This window comes from Balaenoptera ricei, chromosome 11, assembly GCF_028023285.1.
Source record: "Balaenoptera ricei isolate mBalRic1 chromosome 11, mBalRic1.hap2, whole genome shotgun sequence".
In the NCBI taxonomy this organism is placed as follows: Eukaryota; Metazoa; Chordata; class Mammalia; order Artiodactyla; family Balaenopteridae; genus Balaenoptera; species Balaenoptera ricei.
The window spans coordinates 75,520,912-75,548,314 of NC_082649.1; the positions used below are offsets into that span (position 1 = coordinate 75,520,912).

General features: G+C 45.2%; 2 protein-coding genes across 5 annotated transcripts in view; both read left to right on the top strand.

The window, feature by feature from the left end:
• SLMAP (sarcolemma associated protein) overlaps positions 1-27,403 on the top strand; it is a 312,286-nt gene that overhangs the window by 250,868 nt on the left and 34,015 nt on the right. The gene's annotated exons all lie outside the window — the stretch shown is intronic.
• FLNB (filamin B) overlaps positions 1-27,403 on the top strand; it is a 136,967-nt gene that overhangs the window by 46,363 nt on the left and 63,201 nt on the right. For all 4 annotated transcript variants that reach the window (XM_059939979.1, XM_059939980.1, XM_059939981.1 and 1 more), the window contains exons 2-8: positions 9,731-9,979; positions 12,239-12,336; positions 15,082-15,229; positions 24,084-24,202; positions 25,029-25,106; positions 26,010-26,172; positions 26,730-26,927. In XM_059939979.1, coding sequence (XP_059795962.1) covers positions 9,731-9,979; positions 12,239-12,336; positions 15,082-15,229; positions 24,084-24,202; positions 25,029-25,106; positions 26,010-26,172; positions 26,730-26,927 — 1,053 coding nt within the window. The remainder of the gene's footprint in view (positions 1-9,730; positions 9,980-12,238; positions 12,337-15,081; positions 15,230-24,083; positions 24,203-25,028; positions 25,107-26,009; positions 26,173-26,729; positions 26,928-27,403) is intronic.

Consider the following 27,403-nt stretch of genomic DNA (forward strand, 5'->3'; position numbering starts at 1 on the left):
TCATGACGTAGCGAGTATTCAGAAAAGTAGGGAGGATAAGAGTAGGATAAGTTGCTCTGGCAACAGAGAGAACTGGGTTTAAATCTAGGCTCTCCTATGTCACTTTTGGCAGATGCCTTCACCTCTGTGAGCCTCTGTTTTCTCATCTGTAAAACGGGACTAACCACCAAAGCCATCCTTATAGGCTTGCTGTGAGGGTTGCATGCGGTGATGCATGTGACCCAGAGGAGAGGTCTGGAAGAGAGAGCTGCTGTCATATTTTGGCTGCTGTTGATGTCAGGAGAGGAGGTGCTCAGGAGTCTTTCCCAGTCGTGGTTCCTCCTGCCCTTGCTCCTTTCCTTGTGGGCTTCCCAGTGGGCTGTGCATGTGTGCACAGCACGGACAGTGAGCTGTGTTTCAGGTGGGGTGGCCTCGCCACAGGACAGACCGAGCTGGAGTTAAAAGGTGACGAGGCCCTCCATTCACAGCCAGCGTTTATTATTTCAGCTGGACATGTTCTCAGAGCGTTGTGGCTGGAAGCTGTGAGTGAGGGACAGACGCCTCCATGCTGAGGCCTCGGGAGCTCATGCTGGGGTTTACCCGCGCCTCCCAGTGGCTGGACTCTGGGCTCCTTGACTCACAGGTCAAGCTCCGGAATCCCTGGGGCCCTTGGCCTGCTGGTAGCCCAGGAGAACCGTGAGGCAGCAATGCAACCAGTTAGTGCAGGGACCTGCAGCTTTGGGGTCAAAAAACCTAGTTTAGATACATTTTGGTACACCTTTCTTTTTTCCTTCTATTAATTAATTAATTAACTAATTAATTACTTTTTGGCTGCGCTGGGTCTTCGTTGCTGCGCTGGGTCTTCGTTGCTGCGTGTGGGCTTTCTCTAGTTGCGGCGAGCGGAGGCTACTCTTCATTGCAGTGCGCGGGCTTCTCGTTGCGGTGGCTTCTCTTTGTTGCGGAGCGCAGGCTCTAGGCGCACAGGCTCAGTAGTTGTGGCTCGCGGGATCTAGATAGAGCACAGACTCAGTAGTTGTGGTGCACGGGCTTAGTTGCTCCACAGCACGTGGGATCTTCCCGGACCAGGGGTAGAACCCATGTCCCCTGCATTGGCAGGCGGATTCTCAACCACTGTGCCACCAGCGAAGTCCCTCTTTTTTCCTTCTTTCTTTAACCTATCTAACAAGGTTAGATTCCTTTTTCTTACTTTTCAAGGATTTCCCACTAATAGTAAGTGGGAAGAGACTATCTCCTAGGCCCTTTACTATACCTGTCTCATTTAGTTCAGCAGACTTCGTTGCTGGATATAAAGGAATTCTCAAAAGTGGTAACTTTTCAAAAGTGGCATTGAAAAGAAAGCCTACTGGGTGATGCAAATGCAACTTTTTTTTTTTTTTTTTTGGCCACACTGTGAAGCTTGTGGGATCTTAGTTCCCCAACCAGGGATCGAACTTGGCTCCGCCCCCCACCCCGGCCCTCCCCCACCACACACAGTGGAAGCGTGGAGTCTTAACCACTGGATTGCCAGGGAATTCCCGTAAATGCAACTTTTAAATAAAGGATACCTCTTAACCAGAAATAGGTGTTTGGGATAAATTACGAAACAGGGCATCATCACAGTATCTATGGTCTGAAAGTCCACCAAAAACTCTGTACCAAAATAAAAATAATATATTTATGAAATAATTTGTTCTAATTATTCTTGGCAAAAGTCAGGCAAATGAGAGAGAACAGAAGGAATAGGTGGCAAAGCAGAAAATTTGAAGTCTGAGGTTATGCATAAGGAACGTGTTATGGACCTATAAACGAAATCTCAAATCAGGGATTTGGGAATGCTTACTCCATTCTCTTGCAAAGAAATCTCAGCCACCATTCCTCAAGCTGTGCCCAGGGCAGGCATTGCTAATCTGCACAGTAATCTGAGCCTCTCTATTCCCCCTGCCTTGTTTATGGCAGGCATTGGTAATCCATTTCAGCAGTCTTCCTCGCTGAAACCAGATAGGGCCTCAGAATCTTTCTCAACCCAGTGAAAGAGTTTCACCTCATGTGCCAACACCACTTGCCACCCTTGGTCTATTGTATCAACTCTTGAAAAATTACTAACATGAAAAGGCCTTCCAAATGAACTCTCTTAACTGAACCCTGACATAGCAATATGTAAAATTTGTCAATTCAGACAGTTTTTTTGTCATCCTTGAGTAGTTCATGAGCAAAGACAAGAATCGGAAATCCAGCTGACCTCAGTGCCCCGATCCACCCTTATTTTATTGTGGTCTGTATTTTATCTTACTGATAGAAATAAGAATAGGCCCATGTGACTTAAGGTCTTCAAGGCCCAGAACATCCTCTTATTATGGTTAAACTGGCGTAATGAAGAGATTTTTAGAAAAATACAGTGGCTTTTTTCAGGCTTCAGGTTGGCGGGGCGCCCTATTCTGGGACCCAGGTTCCTTCCATCACCTTGCCTGGCCTCTTTTAGGACCGATCACAGCTCAGTGACTGCAGTGCCAGGCACTCTGGCTGGCTGTTGTGGGGAGAGTGCTCAGAGGAGGCCCACCCACTGCCCAAGGCCACGTGGTGGCACACTTCCTTCTGCTATCCACTGGTGAGGCAACCGCACCACCGAACTGGGGAGACTGCGGGGCCATCTTGCAGGAAGCCACATGCCTGGGAGAAGGGGAGGTGGGGTTTTAGTGGCTAGAGAGTAGACTTTACCATGGTATCCTTTAGTCATTAGAGGTGTGAGTCACCTGGTTAGAAAAGTCTGTCTTGTCCTCTTTAGCCCTTTGTTGGTTCCAGGCCCTGGAGAGAAGCCCTGAGCCGGAGGGGTAGGGGCAGGGGTATGTGTGGAGAAGTCAGCCTGGCCCCCTTCATCCTGCCAAGGGGTCAAAGTGCACAGTTCATCCTCTGCTGTGCGGATGCAAGGACTGTTGCACCCCCAGAAATGTGAGTTCCGTTCTGGGCAGCCGACTGAGATGGTCTTCTGCATGACCTCGGGAACAAGTGACATCTGGGCTTGTTTTTTTTTTTTTTAATAAACTTATTTATTTTATTTATTTATTTTTGGCTCTGTTGGGTCTTTGTTGCTGCGCGTGGGCTTTCTCTAGTTGCGGCGAGCGGGGGCTACTCTTTGTTGCAGTGCACTGGCTTCTCATTGCAGTGGCTTCTCTCGTTGTGGAGCACGGGCTCTAGGCATGCGGGCTTCAGTAGTTGCGGCACGCGGGCTCAGTAGTTGTGACTTGTGGGCTCTAGAGCGCAGTCTCAGTAGTTGTGGCGCACGGGCTTAGTTGCTCCGTGGCATGTGGGATCTTCCCGGACCAGGGCTCGAATCCGTGTCCCCCTCATTGGTAGGCGGATTCTCAACCACTGCGCCACCAGGGAAGCCCCTGGGCTTGGTTTTCGGTTTTTTGTTTAAATAAAATTTATTTATTTATTTATTTTTGGCTGTGGTGGGTCTTCATTGTTGCACACGGGCTTTCTCTAGCTGCTGTGAGCAGGGGCTACCCTTCGTTGCGGTGCGCGGGCTTCTCATTGCAGTGGCTTCTCTTATTACAGAGCACGGGCTCTAGGCACGTGGGCTTCAGTAGTTGTGGCATGCAGGCTCCGTAGTTGTGGTACACGGGCTTAGCTGCTCTGTGGCATGTGGGATCTTCCCGGACCAGGGCTCAATCCTGTGTCCCCTGCATTGGCAGGTGGATTCTTAACCACTGCGCCACCAGGGAAGTCCCTGGGCTTGGTTTTGACTGAGAAACTGAGGAAAGTGGTAAACTGTCTCCTTTCAGTTCAGGGTGCCTGCCCTCTTGGCTGACAGTTCAGCCATAGTTTGTTCAGCTTGGGAAAGGAGGCAGGACGGAGGGAAACTGCCAAGCTGACCTGGGATGTCAGTGAGCACCGGGCTGCCGCGTGGTGCTGGGCCAGGTGATGTGAGCGCTGCAGTGCGGGGTTACCTTGGGGCAGCTCTGCACGGGACGCTGCAAACAATCGATGCTGACGGGAAGCCCCAGCGTAAACTTGCAGGTCACCACCTGTCACTGCTAAGCTTTCGTTTTACCTTCTGCCTTTGTCTTGTTGTCTCAATGTTGACTAAAGCATGTTGAAGTCACTGGTGGTAAGAATGATAGTAACAATACCAGCATTTAACAAAAACTGACTGAGTGGGGGTCTGAGTGCTGGAGATGTGTTATCGTACTTAGTCTTCCCAGCAGCCCTGTGCTCGTGTTCCAACATTATCCTCGACTTATAGGCACCCAGGGGCTGGATGGCTTGGCCAGGGTCCTACAACCAGTGTGGTGGCGCGGAGCCCATACCTGCAGAGCCTGCACCTTAATGACCTCACCTCTCCCGCCTGCCCTCTGTGCCATGTGCTGTGTTGCCTGCTGGGGGTGCGGAGGTGACCACAGTCTGGAGCAGCTTAAACCCTGTCGGAAAGGGCTGTGCGTGTACTTTTTGCATACACTCTACACAGGCAGCACCGCCCCTCATAGAGCACTGGAGCTCAGCAGGCAGGGACGTGTGCCTGTGCTAGCCTGCCCACCAAACAGCCAGGTGTCCAGGCTGTGGGATCAGGGGGAAGCTCAATGGTCCGTTTCTGCCTTTGCGCAGCTGACACCTTGAGCAGAGGAGGCAGACATGACAGGTGATTATTTAAAGTTTTTTTTCTGGCCGTGCCACTAGGCTTGCGGGATCTTAGTTCCCGGACTGGGGACTGAACCCAGGCTACGGCAGTGAAAGCGCCGAGTCCTAACCACTGGGCCACCGGGGAATTCCCGATAGGTGATTATTTAAGCACAGCTGTAGTTACACTGAAAGAAGGAGGGTACACAGCCTCGAAGGGGCACTTAATAGGGGACCTGTTCTAGTTTTGCAGAGTTGGATGTAGAAGAGGCATTAGCCAGCTGGGGAGAGTTCTGGGCCAAGTGGGCTGAGGCCAGGGATCAAGGATGAGCCTGGGGCAAGGTGAAGCTTGGAAGTCAAGGAGGGCCAGACCCTTGGCTCATGTGGGCTGCTCTTTGTACCATATTCTCTTTCAGGAGGGTCCTGATAAATTATCAGTAGTTTTGCTCCTGGGCAGTTCTTTGTTCCTCTCTGGGGGTCTCAGGCCTAACCTCTGGAATGAATTGCTTGATTCAGAGAAGTGACATATTGAACATTTTATCCTCCCATTAATTCACAAGGTACTTTCTCACCTTTTGTTTCCTGCTTGCGTACAAACTGGGAATAAAGCTTCTGGGCTTCTGGTTCTAGGAAAGAGTGGCACATGGCAGGTACTCAGATATTAGGTGAATGAGAAAGGGAGGGAAGGGGGTAATTAAGCACCTGCTGTGTGCCAGGCAGTGTGCTTGGCTATTAGGATTTCCTAGCCCACCTACTGCTTACAGCAGCCCTGTGAAGGAGATGACTGTGAATATTCCCATTTGGTAAACAAGGAGAAATGAGGCTCAGTGAGGATGAGCAGATTGTAAAGCGGCACACCTAGTTGAGCTGCCGGTTTCAGAGTCCGTTCTTGCGACCAGTCTGCCACACTGCCTCTCAGAGGGTAACAGAGAGGGGACAGGGAGCAGAGTGTGTGGCAGCCTGTCCCCCAGGCGGCCAAGTCATAGTGCAGAGTATGGCCTTGCTGGCTTGTCCCCAAGCACACTGGAAGTTTTCCTGAAACTCCTACCTCTCCTGGATTCCTGCAGCCACATGTTGGCTGCTTCTGACCCAGCAGCCAGCTGCAGTATGACCTGCTGTCCTTAGCCAGGAGAGCAAAAATGAGGGATGGTGTCCCCCCAGGCTTCTTCTCCCAGGCCCCCAACCCCTGACACCCTGGCAACAGCCAGGAGAGAAGGTTGACCCCGTGAACGGAGTAGGAGCGCCGATGGTTGCGTGGGTCCAGCCCTCCTGGTAAAAGTAGGGAGAGGTAAAAGATCACCATCTCTCTTACCTGGCGGGAAACTTGTCCACAAAGGAGATGTTTCTAAGATGCTGCTGAAGATTGCCCAGAAGCAGCTGGTTTCCACCCCCATACTTGTACCCATTCCAGAATGCTGCTTAACAGGACTGGGAAACTCATGTGCTGAAATGATGTGAAAACACCCCATCCTAGAATTTGTAATAGCTTGAATTAACTTTCTAGCTATTGGCGGGGGCGGAGGGGGGGGCGGAAAGCCATTGCCCTCACTTGTATGCAACTTGGGCTAATTTTAAGTAGTTCCAGAAGGTGTGTGTGGTTTGAGGGCCAGTGTTGTCTGGAGCCAGGACCAGTTACATGGGGACTGTGATTGGTTGAATTTGGGGAGGAGAAGCTTGTGGCCAGATTCCAGCCCACTGACAATCTAAGCAGATTCTAGGAGGTCGGGCAGGCATGGTGGGCGTTGGCTTATTTTATTCCTGAAAGAGGCTCTCAGTAACTCAGGAGGTGGAATCCTGCCGAGAGGCTTCCAGCTGACCTGGCCTTTTCCTCCTTCCGTCTCTGCTCCATGTTTACACTCGACATAAACATCACAGAGCATGCTCACGGCTGCAAATTCTGTAGTCTGCTGTGATGGTTACACATGGACATTGTGATGCTGTGTAGCATTTCACTTTCAAGGCTCGGGGAGCCTCCTACTTCATATGGGTGGGAATGGGGAGGCCTTTTGGGCAAGTCGCCATCTTTTTATTGTTCCAAGAGCTTGGTGAAGCATTTGAACTTTCACCTGTCAAAATCACTTTTGGAATGAGGACAGCTTCTTAGAATAGCAGAATGAAAGTATCATTTATCCCAATGAGACCTTAATGGGGGCTTTCCCGTTTGGACACCCACCTTGAATTCATTGGAAACAGAAGTTCTGGGCATTGTATGTTTCATAAATTTGGCTCAGACATTTACTGGGTCATATTTCCCCCAAATCTTTTTGAAAAAGATTCATGTCTCATTCCTTTAAACCAACATGTGTAAGCTGGGTAAAAATAGAGCAAACTGGTTTCACGTTTTGATTTATGGACGAAATCTGCAAGCTTCCCTTCGAAAAGCATTTAAAACATAACTCAGGGAAGTTTGAGCTTTGCAGACTGATGCCTGTGGCTGGATGAGACTCTGACCTGTTCAGATTCTGCCTGGTGCAAGACCAGACGTGGCCAGGTCCACCCCTTACCCGGATTAGCAATAAGCATGCACATGCTCTGCTTCTCCCCCCATCTCCCCATACCCTTCTGAAGACTGCTCTTCTCCCCTTAGGCTGAAAAAAGGAAACTGGCATGGAAAATGGTTTGACGTGGAATTTTTTTAACCAGCGGTAGGTAGTAACTCAGTAATCAATAGCACTTTAAAGACACACTCGTAACAGGACATCTAATCCTAAAATTTCAGGCACCGTCAAGGACTGTCAGCTGGTCTAGCAGAATGAATTCCTTGGATACCTGTATTCTGTGCAGGGGTTCAGTGTTTCGTGTACATCACTACTGCTTTGACCACAGGACCTCAGAAGCAGTGCTGGCTTCATGGTTGCACGACCTGGGCAGCTATACAGAGCCCTGTGCTCAGGGGGGTTCTCTGTGCTTGGTTTAATGCTCTGCTGTTGCCGTCTTGAAATTCTTAATACTTTTTGGACAAGGAATCCTGTATTTTCATTTGTCACTGGGCCCTGTGAGTTATGCAGACAGTCCTGCTTACAAGTTAGTTATACAGTTCATTATGTAGAAAATCACTGGGCGCCTTAACTTTGAATGAGGATTGCTCGAATTTAGTGTGTCTGACCGGCCAGTTCATGATAATCTTTACGCTGTCCAGTTTTACGTGATCAAGTTTTGTTATGACTGACCTGCAACTGTGAAATTACCTTTGATTTCTGTGGGTTTGGGTGTGGGCTTTTAGGAGGGTTTTTTTTTCTTATAAGAGGACATAACAGTAAACAGGTTGATTTAAAAAAAAAAAGCCCCACCCTTTCAGTATTGAATGGCATGCCATTTACTCCTTAATGGCATGTGAGTTTATTTTTCATGTGGTTGTAGCTGGGTTTCATTAAGTGCAGTTTGACGTGTGTTTAACCAACATTCAGGTGGCTTGCGGTGGGTGGGTGGGAGGGAGGGACAGGGCGTGGGGAGCTGCAGGATGAAGAAGGCTCAGTTACTCCCCAGCAGGAGCTCGCAGCCCTGGAGTGTGTGTCGGGGGGGCGGGGGGAGGCTGAGGAATGAATGGTTGTTTTCATGAGAGGACCCCGGTGTGGTTACACAGAGGCTGGTGGGAGTGAAGGACGCCATCTGTTAGATCTGGCCCTTGAATGATGATGTGGGGTTTGTCCTGCAGGAAGATGGGGTGAAGGGCCTTGTCATCATAGGGAATACAGAAGAGGTGGAGAAGTCCAGGGGGTTCATAGCAAGATGTGCTCCGGGAGTGGGGAGTCTGGAATGTGGAGTGTGGTGGGTGGCAGTGACAAGGGTGGAAAAGCAGGCCAGGTGGAGGTTGTGTAGGTCTCTCAAGGCGCTACATGTCTAAAGAGTTTAACTCTGGGTGGCAGGGACCATTGGTGAATTGGGAAGCGCAGGGGTACCTGACTAGAAGGATGGTTCTCGGGTTATGTGAACAATGATGGAGCTTCATGGCTGTTGAGGAAGCAGAGAGGGGAGGAAGGGCCACATATTTTGGGGGAGAGTGTAGAAAAGGATTTGCCAAGAGGTAGGGAGAGAATTGTGGGAACTGTGCCAGGGCTTTGGAGGAGGAGTCTAAGATGATTCTGACATTTTCACCTTGGGGTCCTGGCAGAATGGGGGGCTTGTAACAAAGGTTGTTTGGTGGGGAAAGCGTGTAGGAAATGGAGAGACAGACAGAAAGACAGATATCTTGGAGATAATGTTTGAATTTTGATGGGTGTAGATGGAGGTTGGAAACAGGACAGAGAGCCACAGGGAAGCCAAGGGGAGTGGGAAGTAGAAACCAGTGGCAGTGAGAGTTCCAGAAGGGGCTGGCCAGTGGCAGGGCATGTCCTGTTAAGCTGGGGGACGACTAGAAAAGGGGCCATGCCTTTGGCCAGTCACTTATCCTCCTGGCAACACTTTGCCCAATTAGATTAGCTTAACTGTTAGTTAAGCTAACTAACAGTCTTCTTTTATGAATGACTAACTTGTCAGAGAAGTGAGATGAAAATGATTGATAACACCCAGTATTTGTGAGATCTGAGAGAAAATGACCTCTTAAACATGTAGATGGGGGTGTAAACAGAAACAACTTTTTATAGGGAAAAGATATCTAGGACATAGTGATTAGTGAAAAGAAAAATTTCAAGACTGATCATATAGTATAATACAAATTATATTATTGTATAATATACTATAATTTATAATATAATGTAAATTCCGGCAGCAAACACTTACACATATGTGTGCACACAACCTGGTAGACAGTATACTGCCAGGTTAACAGGTGGTTATCTCTGGAATGCAGCCACCTCTTGTTATTGTCTATATTTCTGAAACGATTTCTTGAAATTAAAAAAAAAATTCTTTTTATTATGGAAAATTTCAAACGCATGTAAAAATAGAGACAGTGGAATAATGCGTTTTCATGGACTTATAATCCAATGACACTGGTTAACAACGTTTTGGAATCTTATTTCATCTCTTCGCATCCTTAAGTATTTTGAAGCAAATGCCAGCATTGCATCCCTTCACTCTCATATAGCTCAGTGTGGTTCTCTAACAAACAGTTGAGGACTCTATTTACTTTCTTACAAAGAGTGTGATTCACACCTGTGCAACCCAGAGGCTTGACCAGGCCTGTGTCTCTGCTCAGACAGCAAAGCCATCGTGGATGGGAACCTGAAGCTCATCTTGGGCCTGGTGTGGACGCTGATCCTCCACTACTCCATCTCCATGCCTGTGTGGGAGGATGAAGGGGACGACGACGCCAAGAAGCAGACGCCAAAGCAGAGGCTGCTGGGGTGGATTCAGAACAAGATCCCCTACTTGCCCATCACCAACTTTAACCAGAACTGGCAAGATGGCAAAGCCCTTGGAGCCCTGGTAGACAGCTGTGCTCCAGGTAAGTGCCCGTGGCTGCCTGAGCCATCCCTTCCGGAGGGGTGGGGGATGTGGACCCCTAAACCTCTTGGTTTTTGGTGGGAAAGCTAGGTTTGCTGTGATTGGTGTATTTCTCTTGGTTTTTAGCCCATTGTAAGATAACTAAAGGAACTGAAAATGCCTCCGTTTGCCTTTCTGATGGCAGGTCTTCTAGGTCCATCCATAGACTTGTTTGAGCATTGAATTATTTACCCAAATTCTGAACGAAGGCCTTCATGCTCGGAGCAGGACTTGAGTTTGACTTCCAGACCCCAAGTCCTGCTTCTTCCCCCTCTTTCCACAGTTGGTGCCTAGTTTCCCATTGGCTTCAGCATGTGCCCTATTAGGTGGTTTGGCATGAAAATCTAAAAACTTTTATTGAGTGGAAAGTACCCATCTTTGTCAACCACTGGGTTGACTATATATGGCTTTCTCCGCCCTTTTCTTTCTGCATTGCTGTGAAATAGTGCTTGGTCAGGATCCAGTTGGAGCCTTTTCCACCCTTGATGGGCTCCTCTTTTCTGAGTGGTTGAATGTACACCAAGGTAGTAATTATCCTCACTGGAGGGTTTAGATTGATGGGTAGAGTTTGCTGATACACTCTCAGCAGAAAAACCAGAGCCTGTGTTTATGTGCACCTCCAAAATTGTTTTTAATAAAAAATCTGCCCTAATAATCATATTTTCCATTTACTGATTGCTCTGTATATGCTGAGCACATTGATATTAAGTAAGCTAGTGGTTCTCAACACTCTCAACTAGCTGGTGTCAACTGGATAGGGAAGGAGGGCTGGCCCTAGGCCCCAGTCTTCCTTGAGAGCCTGTAAGCTGGTGTCATCCAGAAGTAACTCAAAGCTCAGCATTAGTTCATTTCCCAGTGCCCTCTTTCTTGCTTCCATGCAAAGACACATTTTAGGGTGCCTCTTTCCAGTTTAAACCTGGGGATTTTTACTCCAGCCCTATACTTCTTGTGGTTACAAAGGTTTTTGAGATAAATCTAGGTTTAGGCCTTTGAGCAAATGAATGTTGTAAGTACACAGGATGCTAGTTCAGTCTTTTAGATACATCCAGGATTGGGATTGTGATATTGTAACTTATAATACGAAATATGTGTTTGGTCTTTGTCCCCTTTCCTGGCACAGAGCTCCTAAAACCCTTGGAATTTACTAAGCGAAAAGAGCTGTGGTAGTGGTGTCGTTCAGCCATGCCTGAGTTTGTTAATGAGGTGACTTTTGGAATGCCCCAAAGGATGGGGCCTGGACGTCGGGGGAACCAATCAGTGATTAGAGGGTTGGAACTTTCTCCCCTGTCCCCTGACCTCCCGGAAGGGGAAAGGGGATAGAGGTTGAGTTAACCACTAATGGCAGGTGATTTAATCAGTCCAGCCTGTGTAATGAAGCCTCCATAAAAATCCCTGAGCTACGGGGTTTGGGGAGCTTCCAGTTGGTGAACATGTGGTGGTCCTGGGGGGGGGTGGTGTGCCTGAAAGGACATGGAAGCTCCTTGCCCCTTCTCACACCTTGCCCTATGCATCTCTTCCATTTAGTAAAATCCTTTTATAATAAACCAGTGACCCAGTAAGTAAACTGTTTTCCTGAGATCTGTGAGCCACTCTAGGAAACAGTCCAACCTGAGGAGGGGGTTGTAGGAACCTCTGATTAGTAGCTGGTTGGTCAGAAGCCCAGGTGACAAACCTGGACTTGTGATTGGGCTCTGAAGTTGGAGTTGGGGGAGTCTTGTGGGACTGAGCCCTTAGCCTGTGGGTTCTGATGCTGTTTCCAGGTAGATACTGTCAGAATTAAGTTAAATCATAGGACACACAGCTGATGTCAACCCCACACATTTGGTGACCAGAGCACAGAAGTGTGAGTGTGATGTGTCCAAAAAATCTCTCCTGCAAAAAGGTACCAGGCCCAAGTGGTTTTACAGGCTTTGTTTGTTCATTTATTTACACCACACCCTTAAGGAATGGATAAATTCCTATCTGAATGCAAGAAGATAACAGCCGGAAGAAGAAGTCTCAGCTCAGGCAGAATAGTTTCTACCTTGGCATACTCATATCTGTGATACTTTTGGCCCACTCATATCTGTGATACTTTTGGCCCATAAAGCATACAGTTCACTAAGAGTTTTCGAAGAAACTGTTCTCTCAAGAGACTGAGTGAGTTTAGTTTAGGCACCTGGTTTCCTTTAACCTCTTCAGTCTGTTAATACTAACAGCATCTTTTGTGTGATGTTAACAGGTCTGTGCCCAGACTGGGAATCCTGGGATCCACGAAAGCCTGTGGATAATGCACGAGAAGCCATGCAGCAGGCAGATGACTGGCTGGGTGTCCCACAGGTATGTGTAGAAGCATGCGTGTCCCACGAAGCTGTTTCCCCTGATGCTCTGTGGATGCCTTTGGGTCTGGCAGGCAGTCTGACCTCCTCAGTGGTCAGCTTTCAATGAGCATTGTCTGTGGCCGTCTCCCATCTTCCTCAGTTTACCCATATTAATAGGTTCTCATTGACTTAGGTGCTTGTAGATCCCCTAAAGATCTTCACTGTCACATGTGACAGATTTTCTAGTATTTTTTTTTTAATATTTATTTTATTCATTTATTTATTTATTTGGTTGTGCCTGGTCTTAGTTGCAGCAGGCGGGCTCCTTAGTTGTGGCTCACTGGCTCCTCAGTTGTGGCATGTGAACTCTTAGTTGCGGCATGCATGTGGGATCTAGTTCCCTGACCAGGGATTGAACCTGACCCCCTGCATTGGGAGCGCAGAGTCTTAACCACTGTGCCACCAAGGAAGTCCTGAATTTTCTAGTATTTCTGTTCCAAAGATCACAAAGGCCATGTCTGGATGCCAGACTGCAAATGTGGACCTTAACCATAAGAAATTGCCAATATTTGACCATTTTTAACCTATTAAACATTATTTTTTAAATCCAATATCTTCAAGAAAGTCACTTAGAACTTTTTAAGAAATTTAAACCAGGATAACTTGTCATTAATGGAAAGTGTTTAAGAATTCATATTGCTCATAATCCTAACAAAGGAATATAACAACAGAACTTGGAAATTGAATATGTCTTGGATACCATCTAAGTAGCCACGTTGCTTAGTTGAGGTCCAATCTTCTAAGCCCTTCCAAGGAGTTTAAATAGCAACCCCTGACACCATGACTCCCATATTCAAATACTCGGTCAAGAAAAGTTGTGGGTAGCCAGTGCCAGGGGATGGATGACCTCATTACAGGCTCCATTAAGGTCTTGAGTTGGTATTCAGAGCTGAGTTCATTGTATTTGTAACAGGATCCCCTGGGAGGTAGACAATCTTGCCTGTATTTCTTTGGTTTGGTTTTGGCATCATGTCTCTTCTCCAAGGCCCATTCCTTGGCTCTTCCGCCCTCAGGAAGTGGTATGATATGTTTTTCATCTCCGCTTAAACCAAAACCCATCTTCTTTTGGCGTTCATGTGATGTTGGCAGTGTGTAAAGTTGTTGAAGGAGCTGCCTAGGAGAAATGCCAAATCAACGTACAGCCTACATTTTGCAAAACGTATTGGAGGCGACTGTACAAACGCAAATAGCTGTTTCGTTGCTGCAGGCTAATTATCAGAATGTTTCCTCTTTTCTTTTTTACCATGGAGTGGCGGAAGCTGGGTATATATGTTGTTTATCTGCATTTGGTTGACCTGTTCATGAGACAGAGCCCTCTGTTCATCTGAGGAGGTGTGGCTTACCTCTTGGTGGCAGGAGAAGTTTTTGTGCTGTTAAGGGCTGGGTCAGCTGGTGGAACTGGGACTGTGACACCTTCAGGGAGGCCACCTGTCCAGCACAGGTCAAATCTTGCTCCTAAGCTGAATGTCAGGAGAAAATTTCCCCTTTCCTATTTTTTAAATGGCTTTTAATGTATTGAGACCTGTCTTAACTCAGGCTGCTATAACAATACCATTGACTGGGTGGCTTAAACAACAGACATTTATTTCTCAGTTCTAGAGCTTGGGAATTCCAAGATCAAGGTGCCAGGAAATTCACTTCTTGGTGAGAGCTCTCTTCCTGGCTTGCAGACAGCTGCAAACTGCCTTCTGGCTGTGTCCTTACACTGAGGTGGAGAGAGAGTGAGCTCTGGTCTTTCTTCCTCTTCTTATAAGGGCACTAATCCCATCATGGGAGCTCCACCCTCATGATCTCATCTCATCTAGACCTACTTACCCCCAAAGGCCCTACTTCTTTTTTTTTTTTTTTTTTTTTAACAAAAACACTACACAAATAGTTTGTTTATTTATTTATTTACGGCTGTGTTGGGTCTTCGTTTCTGTGTGAGGGCTTTCTTTAGTTGTGGCAAGTGGGGGCCACTCTTCATCGCGGTGCACGCGGCCTCTCTTGTTGCGGAGCACAGGCTCCAGACGTGCAGGCTCAGCAATTGTGGCTCACGGGCCTAGTCGCTCCACGGCATGTGGGATCCTCCCAGACCAGGGCTCGAACCCGTGTCCCCTGCATTGGCAGGCAGATTTTCAACCACTGCGCCACCAGGGAGGCCCGGCCCTACTTCTTAATACCATCACACCACGGATTAGGGTTTTAACATATGAATTTGGGGAGGACAAAAACATTCAGTGTATTACAAGAGCACATATCTAATATGTCATTGTGTTATCTCTTTTTGGTTTTATTTTTATTTTTTTATTAGTAGCTGAGTCAATAGAAATGCAGACAATGGATAAAAGAGCAAAGTAAAGGCCAGTTTATCTATGCACTTTTTGGTAATATGCTTTAATTCCACGTGTTCTTATTTCTTCTTCCTTACTTGATATAGCTTATCTTTTCTGGAAAGAGGAGTGAGTGGCCTTTTTTTTTTTTCAGGGTTGGGAGGTATGAACCTCTGGAAATTATGTATAGAATTGTCTGGAGAGGGTCCTCAGCTTCCAAAGGGGATGGTGACACTTCTAAAAGGTTAAAAAAAACAACTGATTTTGGCATGCCAGTTTGATGTAGTTTCACTTTATTGAGAGTACTGTTTGCTTTAAGAGATTTTTGCAAAAACTTCTGTAGTTGCAAAGTGATATGTTCTGGGTGTTCATCTGCCATGTCGTTATTCTAGGTCATCACTCCTGAAGAAATTATTCACCCGGATGTGGATGAGCACTCGGTGATGACTTACCTGTCCCAGTTCCCCAAAGCCAAGCTCAAGCCAGGGGCTCCTCTTAAACCGAAACTCAACCCCAAGAAAGCCAGGGCCTATGGCAGAGGTAAGCACTGGTCATGTTGGATTTGAGGCTTGTCCTCTAGTCTTGATTATTGAGAATCAAGAATGTATAGGCTTCATACTTAAAGACACCCCAGGCCTCCTTTGTCAGATGTTTTCTACCTAAAGGTCCATTTGTTTATGACCATCTTTTTCTGCCTTGTGAATTCAGGCTTTCAGAAACGCTGCTGCTTTAATGTGATGGAGACTGATGAGTTTGTTGCTTTGTGACTTGGGTGCAGTAACCCTGGGATGAAGAAAGGACTATTGTTCCCATTTTTCAGATGAGGAATCAGAGGCCCAATCCACAGAGGAAAGGGGAGGTCGGGGTGGAGGGAGGAGGGGGTGGGGGAGGTCCCCCAGATTACCACAGTGGGGTGGGGCAGGAGCCTGGGTCTTCTGGCTGCTGATTCATTTCTCCTTCGGTTATGCTAAAGCTGCTGCAGGTTTCCAGATGCAGTGGGAGCTATTGTTAACCCCTGGCAGATACTTCCTTGCTAAGACATCCTGTTTATGATCTCCCAGCCAGCTGCCAGGAGTGTTCTGCCCAGAACGTTAGAGTGGGTCAAAGGCATTTTGAGGAATTTGGTTTTCTGGTTGGCACCTGACTTAAAGCACATCAGCTCTTTTAAAGAGAACAGTTGCATTTCAGCCCAGTGTGGATTCTGGTAAAGATTAGTACAGCAAGATACAATTTGTTCCCTTTTCTGTGGCAAGGGGGAAGAGTGCATTCTGTTTCTTCATTTTTCATAATTACAGTTAGGATAGCATTTACACACACGAAGTATTTTGTATGTCCTCTCCTAGAATCTATAGTTGTTAACATACTAATGTGGTCTCTCACCCCATGTGTGTATGTGTGTGTGCATGTGTGTGATTGTTGAATTACTTGAAAATAATTTGCTGGCACGGTAACAATTCACTCCTCAGTGCGTCAGCCAAGTCTCTCGTAAGAATAGGACATCCTCTTTTGTAACCACAGTATTCACTATCACACATAAGAAAATGAACAGTAATTTTGTAACAACTAATATCCAGTTTATATTCAAATTTCTCTCTTGTCCTACGATTGTCTTTTACAGTTTTTCTCGTTTTACAAACCAAGATCTGATTAAGATTCACTTTCTGTATTTGCTTGTTATTTTACCTTAGACTCTTAATCTAGGATAATTTCCGCTTTCTTGTTTTTTTTTAAATGACATTGACTTTGTAAACATCCAGAGCTCTTGTCTATCTATCTACTCATTCCCTTTGAAGATAGCATTGCCCTACTTGGCATCAGCTTAGTCTTTTTTTTTTTTTTTTGGCATGCCATGAGGCATGCAGGATCTTAGTTCCCCAACCAGGGGTAGAACCCATGCCCCCTGCAGTGGAAGCGCAGAGTCTTAACCACTGCACCGCCAAGGAAGTCCCAGCATCAGTTTAGTCTTGAGATGACACACGACCAGGGCAGTGGTGCTGACCGTGTGCTGTTCTCAGCCTCAGTATCCAAGTCCTTCTCATCTGTCTTTTTAGCATGATTTAGACCAGAGGACAGATAGTTCTGGAAGAGACCCACTTGCCATTTGAAGTCCTTTTGGCAATGAGGTGGGGTCTGTGCAATCATTTGTGTTATATGGAGACTGGGGACTTTGTTTGAAGCCCTCCCCCCAGTGCAGTCAGTTGAAGGTTGGCATGTCCACACTTGCTTTAAAAGTGCTTCTCTAAGCTATAACCAAAGATGGTGACTGGAATAAGGAATCTGATTTGAAAGGTTATTCTTCCTTAAAGGCAAAAAAGCTGCAAACAGCCAAATCTCCTGTCAACAAAATTGGTCAAATGGATTGAATCTAATCAAGGCATAAAGTGCTTGTTTGCAATAACCTTATCACTGGCTGTCATGTTTCCCCATTGTTAATGTGAAACCGTTTCCTTTCACGGTGCTGTTTTCTAGAAAATGACCTCTTGCTGCAGTCAAGGAATGTGGCTAGTCATTGCCATTTCCTTCATCTGCCTCTTTGAAAGTTTTATGCACTTAGGTAGGAAACATATACACACACATATGTATGCATATGTGTGTATTCTTTGCATTTTTTTGTTGTGGTAAAATACATATAACACAACATTCACTAATTTAACTATTTTTAGATGTACCATTCAGTGTCATTAAGTACATTCATACATTCACTGTGTTGTGAAACCATCACCACTATTCATCTCCAGAATTTTTGCATCTTCCCAAACTGAAACTCTGTATCCATTAAACAGTAACTCTCCATCCCCACCTCCCCCCAGGCCCTGGCAAGCACCGTTCTGCTTTCTGTTTCTATGAATTTGCCAACTCTAGGTACGTCATAAGTGGACTCATACAGTATTTGTCTTTTTGTGTTAGGCTTATTTCATGTAGCGTGGTGTTTTCAAGGCTCATCCACGTTGTTGCATGTATCAAAATTTCATTCCTTTTTAAAGCTAAGTAATACTCCATTGTATACATATTCCACATTTTGTTTATCCATTTTTCTGTCAGTGGACATTTGGGTTGTTCTACCTTTTAGCTATTGTGAATAATACTGCTGTGAACATGGGTATATAAGTATCTGAGTCTCTACTTGCGGTTTTGGGGGTATATACCTAGAAGTGGGTTGCCGGATCATATGGTAATTCTGTGTTTAATTTTTTTTTCTTTTTAAGTAGGAAGACAAAATGGTCATTTTAGGCAGCAGGGCCACATGTGAGGCCACATGGGCAGCACCTTAGATATTACATTGTCCATGATGAGACAAGGGGAGGGACAATTTGTTCTCTCCTATGTGGCCACATTGTTTTATTTCTGCCAGCAGAACCAAGGCATAGAGAACATTTCATCTTCTAGTTTCTAAAACGGTTGGTAGGTTTGTTTTATGTTATTTATTGATTTATTTATTTTTATACAATATGTACTCTTTTTTAATTAATTAATTTAGTTATCTATTTTTGGCTGTGCTGGGTCTTCATTGCTGTGTGCGGGCTTTCTCTAGTTGCAGCGAGTGGGGGCTACTCTTTGTTGCGGTGCGCAGGTTTGGCTTCGCATTGTGGTGGCTTCTCTTGTGGCAGAACATGGGCTCTAGGCGCGCGGGCTTCAGTAGTTGTGGCTCACAGGCTCAGTAGTTGTGGCCATGGGCTTAGTTGTTCTGTGGCACGTGGCATCTTCCCCGACCAGGGATCGCACCTGCGTCCCCTGCATTGGCAGGCAGATTCTTAACCACTGGACCACCAGGGAAGTCCCTGTTTTATTTTATTTTGGATGTTGATCAGGTTGCAGTTACCAGCCGTTTAGCATTTGCAGATCCATTCACTGAGACCCATTAACTGAAAGGAGAGAGGGCCAGGGTGAGGTAAATCTACAGCCACAAACAGGTCTTTGTGGTGGGCTCCCTTGTGGAGTTCGGTATGTTGAAAGTGTGCATCCATGAGCTAAGCAGAAACCTTTAATGAAACCTGTGTTCTGTATGAAGCAGTCACTGCATAGTGAGCCCTCAGCACGCTTCGTTCTGAGTAATCCTATGGAACAGTTGTTTCTCTGCACGGTAAGCATTAGCTCCAAGGGAGTTTACAGAGTGTGGAACGTGGTTCAGCCTCTAACCAACCATGGTTAACCAGGGTAGACAAGCCCAGTCCCCGGCTTTGGACAGTGTGCAGAGTATGTCGTTCCTCAGGCTGTCAGAGTCAGATGGAGCGGATATTTATAAATATTTAAATCTTTTTGTTAAATGACCCAATCATTATGTAAATTTTAAGCAAAAGAAAAATGTAGAGGGACTTCTCTGGTGGTCCAGTGGTAAAGAACCTTCCTTCCAGTGCAGGGGATGCGGGTTCGATCCCTGGTCAGGGAACTAGGATCCCACATGCCGCAGGGCAACTAAGCCCACGCGCCACAACTAGAGAGAAGCCTGTGCGCTGCAACAAAGATCCTGCGTGCCTCAACTAAGACCTGATGCAGCCAAAAATAAATTAAATAAATAATAAATAAATCTTTAGGGACTTCCTGGCGGTGCAGTGTTTAAGAATCCGCCTGCCAGTGCAGGGGACATGGGTTCGAGCCCTGGTCCAGGAAGATCCCACATGCCGCGGAGCAACTAAGCCTGTGTGCCACAACTACTGAGCCTGCGCTCTAGAGTCTGCAAGCCACAACTACTGAAGCCCGTGCACCTAGAGCCCGTGCTCTGCAGCAAGAGAAGCCAGTGCAGTGAGAAGCCCGTACACCACAACCAAAAATAAATAAATTAATTAAATAAATTAAAAAAAAAAAATTGGAGGTGTTTTTTTCCAGCCATTTTTCTATGCTGAAATGAGTTCAGACTTTATATTTTCTTCAATTTGCATTTCTTACCTAACAGGGTATGAACATTATCTTGTTATATAACAATCTATCACCAGTTTTTCTTAAACTAGGTTATTTATTGGAAACCTAATGTAAATCCAGGTATAGTAACAAATGACCCAATGTCTTCAACAGATTGATGGCTCAAAACTTCCCAAATTTGCCAAAAACATAAACCTACAGATTCAAGAAGCTGAGCTAAACCCAAGCAGGATACACACACACACACACACACACACACACACACACACACACACACACACCAAGCCACATCTTAGACAGACTTCAAGAAACTAGACAATACAAGCTTAAAAGCAGCAGGAGAGAAATGACATCTTACATATGGTGGAAAAATAGAATGACAGATTTCTCATCAAAAATCACAGAGGCCAGAAGGAAGTGACACAACATTTTTCACGTGCTGAAGGAAAAGAATTGTCAACCCAGAATCCTATATCCAGGGATAATATCCTTCAGGAATGAAGTGGAAATAAGACATTCTCAGATAAAGGAAAACTAAAATCATTTGTTATGGGCACATCCCCTAAAAGGATTGGTAAAGGAAATTCTCTGGACAGAAAGGAAACAATGAAAGAAGGAATTTTGGAATAACAGGAAGAGAGAACGTGATAAGCAAAAATATGGATAACTATAACAGACTTTCCTCAAAAACCACAAACTACCAAAACTCAGCCAAGATGAGGTAGATAACCTGCATGGTCCTGTATCCATTAAATAAACCAAATTTGTAATTTGAAAGATCTTGGGAAAGAAATCTTGGCCCAAATGATTTCACTGGAGAATTCTACCATACATGTAAAGAAGCATTAACACCAAATCTACACAATCTCTTCCAGAAAATATGAGAAGGGAATGACTTCCCAATTCATTTTATCAAGCTAGTTTTGCTCTAATAACAAAATCAGACAATGGCAGTGCCAAAAAAGAAACTACAGACTAGTATCACTCATGAGTATAGACGTAAAAGTCCTCAATAAAATCTGAGCAAATAAAATTCAGCAATATTTAGAAAGAATTATATACATCATGACCAAGTAGGGTTTATTCCAGGGATGCAAGGCTGGCTCATTATTAGAGAATCAGTCAACATATATTAACAGGCTAAAGAAGAAAAATCACGTGATCGTATCAATTGACACAAAAAACATTTGACAAAATTCAGTGGCCATCCATGATAAGAACTCAGAAAAAAGAGGAATAGAGAAGAACTTCCTCAGTTTGAAATTTGAGTAGCCACCCCAAAAAACCTACAGCTAACTTTATAATAGTGAAAACTGAACGTGTTCCCTAAGATTGGGAACAAGGCAAGGATGTCTATTTTCACCACTGTTTTTCAACATAATGATGCAGATTTTAGCCAGTCTAGTCAGGCAAGAAAAGGAAATAAAAGATGTACATATTGGAGAGCAATAAATAAAATGTCCCTATTTGTAGATGACATGATTGTCTATGTAGAAAACCATAAAAAATCTACCCCCCCCAAAAAAAATCTCCTTGAACAAATGAGTTCAGCAGGGTCACAGGATGTTAAGATTGGCATGTAAAAATCCATTGTATTTCTGTCTACCAGAATGAACACGAGGATACTGAAATTAAAAATACCTCGCCATTTACAGTTGCTCAAAAAAAAACTGAGAAATAGGTGGAAATGTAATAAAACATGATGGGAGTTATATGCTGAAAACTACAAAAACACTGATGAAGAAGTCAAAGAAGATCTAAATAAATGGAGAGATACACTGTTTTCATGGGTTGAAAAAGTAAAGATGTCATTTCTCCCCAAATTGTCATATAAGTTTAACACAATTGATATTAAAATCCAAACAAGATTTTTTTTTATAAATATAGAAAAGACTATTATTGTAAAACATATGGAAAGACAAAAGAACTATAGTAGGGAAAGCAATTTTGAAAAAAAAAAAAAGTGGGAGGAATCAGTCTACCTGCTCTCAAGACTTATTATATAAAGCTACAGAAGTCAAGATTATGTGATATTGGTGGACGGATAGACACATAGATCAATGGAACAGAATCGAGAACCCAGAAAGAGACCTACACAAATAAGCACAATTGAGTCTTGACAAAGGCACAGGGGGAACTCAGTGGAGGGAAGAGAGCCTTTTCCGCACAGGGTTCGATAGCAGTTGGACATCCAGAGGCAGAGAAAATGAACCTTGGCCTAAGTCTCACACTTTGTATAAAAATTAACTCAAATTGGATCACAGACTTAAATGTAAAACATATAACTATAAAACTTTCAGAAAAAAAATATAGAAGAGAATCTTCGAGATCTAGGACTGGGCGAAGAATTCCTAGACTTGACACCAAAAGCATGATCCATAAAGGGAAAAAAAAAAGATCAGTTGGACCCCATCAAAGTTAAAAAGCTTTTAAAACATTTGTAAAAGTATGATCTGCTGATGTCTTGGCATGGTACATGAGCATTGGACTGTGTGTGAGCGTTTTCTGTCAATGAAGGGTGCACTCCTGGATCACCTCACTCTCTTGCAAGATAAGCTTCCTTAGCTTCCGTCCTACAGGCTACCTGGGCACCATCTCAAGCAGAACTCAAAATGTTGCATAGACAAACGGCCTGAGGACTGGATTTTACTTAAAAAAATTTTTTTTAAAACAATTTGAGGGCTTCCCTGGTGGCGCACTCGTTGAGAGTCTGCCTGCCAATGCAGGGGACACGGGTTCGAGCCCTGGTCTGGGAAGATCCCACATGCCGCGGATCAACTGGGCCCGTGAGCCACAAGTACTGAGCCTGCGCGTCTGGAGCCTGTGCTCCGCACAAGAGAGGCCGCGACAGTGAGAGGCCCGTGCACCGCGATGAAGAGTGGCCCCCACTTGCCGCAACTAGAGAAAGCCCTCAAACAGCAACGAAGACCCAACACAGCCAAAAATTAATTAAATAAAAAAAAAAAAAAAAAAAAAAAAACAATTTGAAACTTTTTGCAGTTAAGAGGATGAAAAACAAGACACTTATAAGTTGCTGATGGGAATGTAAAATGCTACAGCCACTCTGGAGCACAGTTTGACAGTGTTAAAAAGAACTAAACATGCAACTACTATATGACCCAGCAATTGCACTCCTTGGCATTTATCCAGAGGGATGAAAACTTATGTCCACACACACAACCCTGTGCATGAATGTTTATAGCAGCTTTATCAGTAATAGACAGCTGGAAACAACCCAGGTGTCCTTCACTTGGTGAATGGTTAAACAGTGGTGCATTCATATCATAGAATATTACTCAGTGATAAAAAGAACAAGCTACTGATACAGGCAGAAACCTGTATGAAATTGCAGAGAATTATGCTTAATGGAAAAAAGCTAATCCCCAAAGTTTACATAATGTGTGATTCCATTTATATGACATTTTAGAAATGATAAAATTATAGAGATGAAGAACAGATTAGTACTCTGAGAGGTTACAGAGTAGTACTCTGAGGGGGTAGCTATGAAAGGGCAACACGAGGGTTCCCTATGAGATGGAAATGTTCTGTATCTTGACTTTGTCAAGGTTAGTTCCCTTGTCGTGATGTTGTACTCGAGTTTTGTAGGATGTATCCATTTGGGGAACTGGGTAATGGGCATTATTATCTCTTACACCTGTATGTGAATCTATCTCAAATTAATTTGCTCAATCATCTTAATTAAAAGTTTTATTAAAAAATAATAAGGCAATTTAAAAACATTTCAAGTAATAAAAAAGTCATCTTTAGAGAATTCCCTGGTGGTCCAGTCGTTAGGACTCTGGTGCTTTCACTGTGGTGGCCCGGGTTCAGTCCCTGGTCAGGGAACTAAGATCCTGAAAGCTGCGTGGTACGGCCAAGACAAAAAACAAAAAATGCTCTTTAATAAAAAATGAGCCATTCTCTGCACTTCATTCGTCTTCCCCCTCGAGGCAAGCCCCACTGCTACTAGTTACCACATCATTTTCACAGTTGTATAGCCTTTTGACCTAAGTGCTCTGAATATTTCAGAATTGGATGTTGCTTAAAGAACAAGGACAGGGCTTCCCTGGTGGCGCAGTGGTTGAGAATCTGCCTGCCAGTGCAGGGGACACGGGTTCGAGCCCTTGTCTGGAAACATCCCACATGCCGCGGAGCAACTAGGCCCGTGAGCCACAGTTACTGAGCCTGCGCATCTGGAACCTGTGCTCCGCAACAAGAGAGGCCACGATAGCGAGAGGCCCGCGCACCGCGATGAAGAGTGGCCCCCACTTGCCGCAACTGGAGAAGGCACTCGCACAGAAACGAAGACCCAACACAGCCATAAGTAAATAAATAAATAAATAAAATTTTTTTAAAAAAGGACAGAATTAGGGTTTTTGACCTGTTTGATTATCCTCATCACAGTTTGTCGCCGTCTCCCATGTGACAGTGGCAGAGCTGTGTCCCATCTCTCAGTTCCCTGAAAGAGACACGATGGGTGATAGCCTGTGTTGGGGCCTGGCCCAGCTTGTAATGTGCTTGTGTAAACCTGTGACAGGAATCGAGCCCACTGGAAACATGGTGAAGCAGCCGGCCAAGTTCACTGTGGACACCATCAGCGCCGGGCAAGGAGATGTGATGGTGTTTGTCGAGGACCCAGAAGGGAACAAAGAGGAGGTATGTTGGAGGATGCTGCCTTCCCTGTCAGCATCCCGTGGAGCTTTTGGAGTTTGTAACAGGCCCAGGGACTGTGCCTCCATTTTCCTCATTAAAACTCACCACAAAAGCTGCTTTTTACCAAAAGGATCCTGAGGCTTACAGAGGTTAAAGTAACTTGCCCAAGGGTTGTGCCTTGAAAAATCATATAAATTCATACCTAGGAACACAATTTTTAATATAATGAAATAAAGTATCCTATATTTTATAAAGGATTTAGTTATTGTTACTGATAAAATACAATACAGTAACAATACTGATTCCCTACTCTTTTCCCATGCTGACCATCCTCTGGTTCCTCCCTCAGGGCTTTTGCACATAACTGTTTCTTCTGTCTACTTACCTCCTTAAGACTATATTTTATTCCTAGTGCTTAGCACCATCTGAAGTTCTAAGTTTACCGGCATATTGTCTGTTTCTCCCACTGGGTAGGAATTGTGCCTGATTTGTTTTATTTTTGGTACCTGACACTGGGCTGGCATTTCATAAGCTCTTAATAACTAGTGGGCCAATAAAGGTTTAAATTAATTGCTTCATAGTGTCTCTCATCTGGAGAGTTACAGCCAGGAGACAGTGGAGAATCCTGACCGGGTTATTCCTCTGTGCTGTGTGATTTTGTTTCTGTGACTTCAGGCTGCTTCCCTCCTGGGGCATCCTGCAGGAGTGGTGGGGCAGAAAATAGCCAAGGCAGGTTCCTGGCCTGGCACCTTGCTGCAGGACCTTGGCTGGCATAGCATGCTTTCACTCACACCCGGCACCTCTAACTGTTGCTCATCTTCCGTCCTAGGCACAAGTGACCCCTGACAGCGATAAGAACAAGACATACTCTGTGGAGTATCTGCCCAAGGTCACCGGACTGCACAAAGTAAGATAAGACGTCATGGCCTTTGCTTGGACTGCCCTTCTGGGCCTGCTTCATTATATGTGGAAGAAGAGTGGTTTTCTTAAGTTCACTTCTGATTTTCCTTTCTGTTTATAAAAGTATCCATGTTCATTGTAGAAAATTTGGGATCCCTCTGAATCAGACTTGAGACATTAGTTACTATGTGCAGATTGGTTGAATTCCACTAACTTCTTTGCAATGTCATAAGATTTTTCTGACTCCACCTAGGTAACTAATAACTGTAGTTGCAAGCCTGGAGTGTAACTGCTAAGCTGTGGGTTCTTTGTCTTTAATGCTTCCTTAAGTATCCTTCTTCACGGTGCTCTGCAGCCTCTGTCAACATCGAAGCCTGGGTGCAGAGAAGGCCAGATGACTATAGTGGAGGCCAATGGCCCACCCAACCTGATAAGCCTTAAAATTTAAAAGATGAGAACTTTGACTCAAAGTTTAGATGGACATCTGTACTGTGTCTCAAATCCATGTATCTGAAAATGATCTTGGTCCCTTGAAAAATACTTTGACTCTTAGGTTTGAAATCCTAGAACTGTGCATTATATTAGGGAGACAGTGGTCCCACTTGCAGCTGCCTTAAGAATCCATTGTCTAGAGATTGAAGTATTTGTGTATATCCTACTGTAGAGGCTAATTTAGGCATGTCTGATGTGTTTTAATTTGCTAAAGGCGTGATGTTCCAGGCCCAGCTGTGTGACTGGTGGAGCCGGATGGGAGTCCCATTGAGGCCACTTCCCCAGGGCTCCTGGTTCCCGCACCTTTGTGTGTATGATCAGGAGGATGAAAGAGAAGGCTGTCAGTGTATGTGGCTTGATACAGTGTTCTCGCTGAGCAGGAAGAAGTGATGATGTCTCACCTGCCTGTCACTTGTAGGTCACAGTCCTCTTTGCAGGACAGCACATCTCCAAGAGCCCATTCGAAGTAAATGTCGACAAGGCCCAGGGAGACGCCAGTAAAGTCACTGCGAAAGGTCCAGGCTTGGAAGCTGCTGGGAACATCGCCAATAAGCCCACCTACTTTGACATCTACACAGCAGGTAACACCTCTCCTCTTGCAAAGCCTGAGATAATCCTCAGGAACCTGATGGCTTGGGATGCCTGACATTTTGTCTTTTAAATTGAACAACCAACAACAAAAACAGCTTTTTCAAATGTGTTGGTTATATTCTTAGATTTTTCAAAATCAGCTTTTCTTCTCTAAAATCTCATACTCAAGCTTAACTTTGATTATTATTAATAATTTCTGTATACATTTCTGACTTGACTCAATAAATATTCCAAAGAACTAAGGTTTACGAATCATCTACTGGACCAAATTCTATGCAAGGTCCTGGGTGGGGGCTGGTAAGAAAGGGAATGAATAAACCACAATTCATGAATTGTCAGCTTTCTTTCAACGTAGAAAATAGAGAATGGGAGAAAAGGAAAGTTGGCTATGACCCTCCTCCCCTCCACCAGGAAACAGGTCCAGGTGTGAACCTTCTGAGTACCTCTCTGTCTCCTGCAGTTTGTATTTTCTACCTACTTTTGCCCTCATCAGCAGGGAGCTTTCTAGAGGGTGACTTGGGCTCATGGAATGTTCTCTGTCTCCTAGGTGCTGGCGTGGGTGACATTGGTGTGGAGGTGGAAGATCCCCAGGGGAAGAACGCCGTGGAGTTGCTCGTGGAAGACAGAGGAAACCAGGTGTATCGATGTGTGTACAAACCAGTGCAGCCTGGCCCCCATGTGGTCAAGGTCTCCTTTGCTGGGGACACCATTCCCAAGAGTCCCTTCGTTGTACAGGTCGGGGAAGGTGAGTGCCAGGGGAGCTGACCGTATCTGCTTCTGGCATTCAGGCTAGCTGTGCATGACTGGGCTGTGAGGCCACGAGAATGGTCAGGGCCCAGCACTGAACTGAGGCCTGTCCCTTTGCTGCCAGGGCCCCTTTGGCAGGAAGTATCCTCAAGACATTAATACTAGTATCTACTTTGTCCTCAAGATATTAATACTAATATCTTCCTATGAGCCATGCAGTGACCTAAGTGCTTTATGTATTAACTTATTTAATCTGCCCCAAAACACTCATACTAGGGTTCATGATCCTCCCTGAGAGATACAGGACCGAAGCTGTTTGAGGAGGTGGCGTTTGTGGCTGATGTGAACAGCAGTGGCATTGCTGGTGCCCTGCAGCCTCCCCTCCTCTACTGGCTGTTAGGCACTGAGCACACTTGCATCTAATCATGACACCAGCCAGTGTGTTGCAGGGGCTATTGTTATCCCCAGTTTGCA